This window comes from Echinops telfairi, unplaced genomic scaffold (genome assembly GCF_000313985.2).
Source record: "Echinops telfairi isolate 266 unplaced genomic scaffold, ASM31398v2 ScPeMD7_1713;HRSCAF=2227, whole genome shotgun sequence".
In the NCBI taxonomy this organism is placed as follows: domain Eukaryota; kingdom Metazoa; phylum Chordata; class Mammalia; order Afrosoricida; family Tenrecidae; genus Echinops; species Echinops telfairi.
This window is the reverse complement of record NW_022105611.1, coordinates 986,520-987,740: the sequence shown is the minus strand read 5'-3', so window position 1 is coordinate 987,740 and position 1,221 is coordinate 986,520. Positions and strand designations below refer to the sequence as shown.

At 42.5% G+C, this 1,221-nt stretch overlaps 1 protein-coding gene across 1 annotated transcript in view; it reads left to right on the top strand.

Moving 5' to 3' along the window:
- FAT3 (FAT atypical cadherin 3) overlaps positions 1–1,221 on the top strand; it is a 684,233-nt gene that overhangs the window by 639,063 nt on the left and 43,949 nt on the right. Inside the window, exon 21 of the mRNA XM_030886441.2 lies at positions 457–614. Coding sequence (XP_030742301.1) covers positions 457–614 — 158 coding nt within the window. The remainder of the gene's footprint in view (positions 1–456; positions 615–1,221) is intronic.

Below are 1,221 nucleotides of genomic sequence, written 5' to 3'. Positions count from 1 at the left end.
TCATAGATCAGGGGTGTTGTTGGGAAATGTTTTTATTATCTTTCCCTTTTTCTTTTTCCCCTTTACGGAATTGAAACATCTGGACTACCTAGAGGATTAGAATGGGGGAGGGAGTTTCTAGGGAGATATATTTGAATAGTGTGGATTTTAGAGGGAGTCGGAAATTCGGGGACCCCAAGAGCATTCAGATTATAGAATTTACCAAGTTTCCCTTGATATGAGACAAGATTTTTTTTTTTTTTAGGCAGCTGGCTTCTAATAATTTTTTTCACTCAGAAATGTGACTGTAATGAGAAATAGAGAAGAAATTTTTTATCAAAAATGCCTTCTCCTCAATGCCTTCATCAGCATCCCAGGGTCTTCATTCAGCTTGCTAGTATTTGTTGGGTGATTTCACGTGCCCCTTCTTGTTTGGGGACATTAAACGTATAATGTCTTCTCGTATGGTCTTTTCAGGGCACACTTCTCTCAGCTTTGCTGGAAACAGTTACATCAAATACCGGCTGTCTGAAAACAGCAAAGAAGAGGACTTTAAGCTGGCTCTGCGTCTGCGAACGCTGCAAAGCAATGGGATTATAATGTACACCCGAGCAAATCCCTGCATCATTCTGAAGGTGATTAAAGTGGGTTATCTTCTCTCCCAGTCAATTCTCCTGTTCGTGTTGTTGGCTCTTGGACTGGGGGCTGTAGAAACCAGTTTGCCTTTAAGTACAGAAGACCAGAAGCAGATTGTCAGGCACAGGGGAACAGCAGCAGAATTGGGACATATGCCAACACCCATTTTCCATTTGAACATTCAGCTTCAAAATTGGCTCTTTGTACTCCATGGCATCTCCTTCTACAAAGGGTTCCAGCATCTTCCTCCTTGGAGCGCTAATCACTCAACAGCCCATTAGAATGGGTCTTCTAAGCACTCCACTACAGGATAGGGGTAGCCTATCTCTGCAGACCCCAGAAGGCAACGTCTGTTCTTGCTTGGGAGACAGTTGGAGATCTTCCTGTAGATGATTTCATGTGTGCTATCATGGCCCAAGGTGTCTAAGCAAACTTTCCCCAGCCTCAGAAACCTTTCTTTGTGCATCATTTGATTTTAGTATAATTCTCTTCATTCCCATTTGATCAATGGAGAGGATAGCAATTCAGACAGGTTGAGTTATTTACCCAAGGCTGCAGAGCCAATAAATAGCAATGCCTGTTGTGGCACTCCAATTTCCTTTTTTT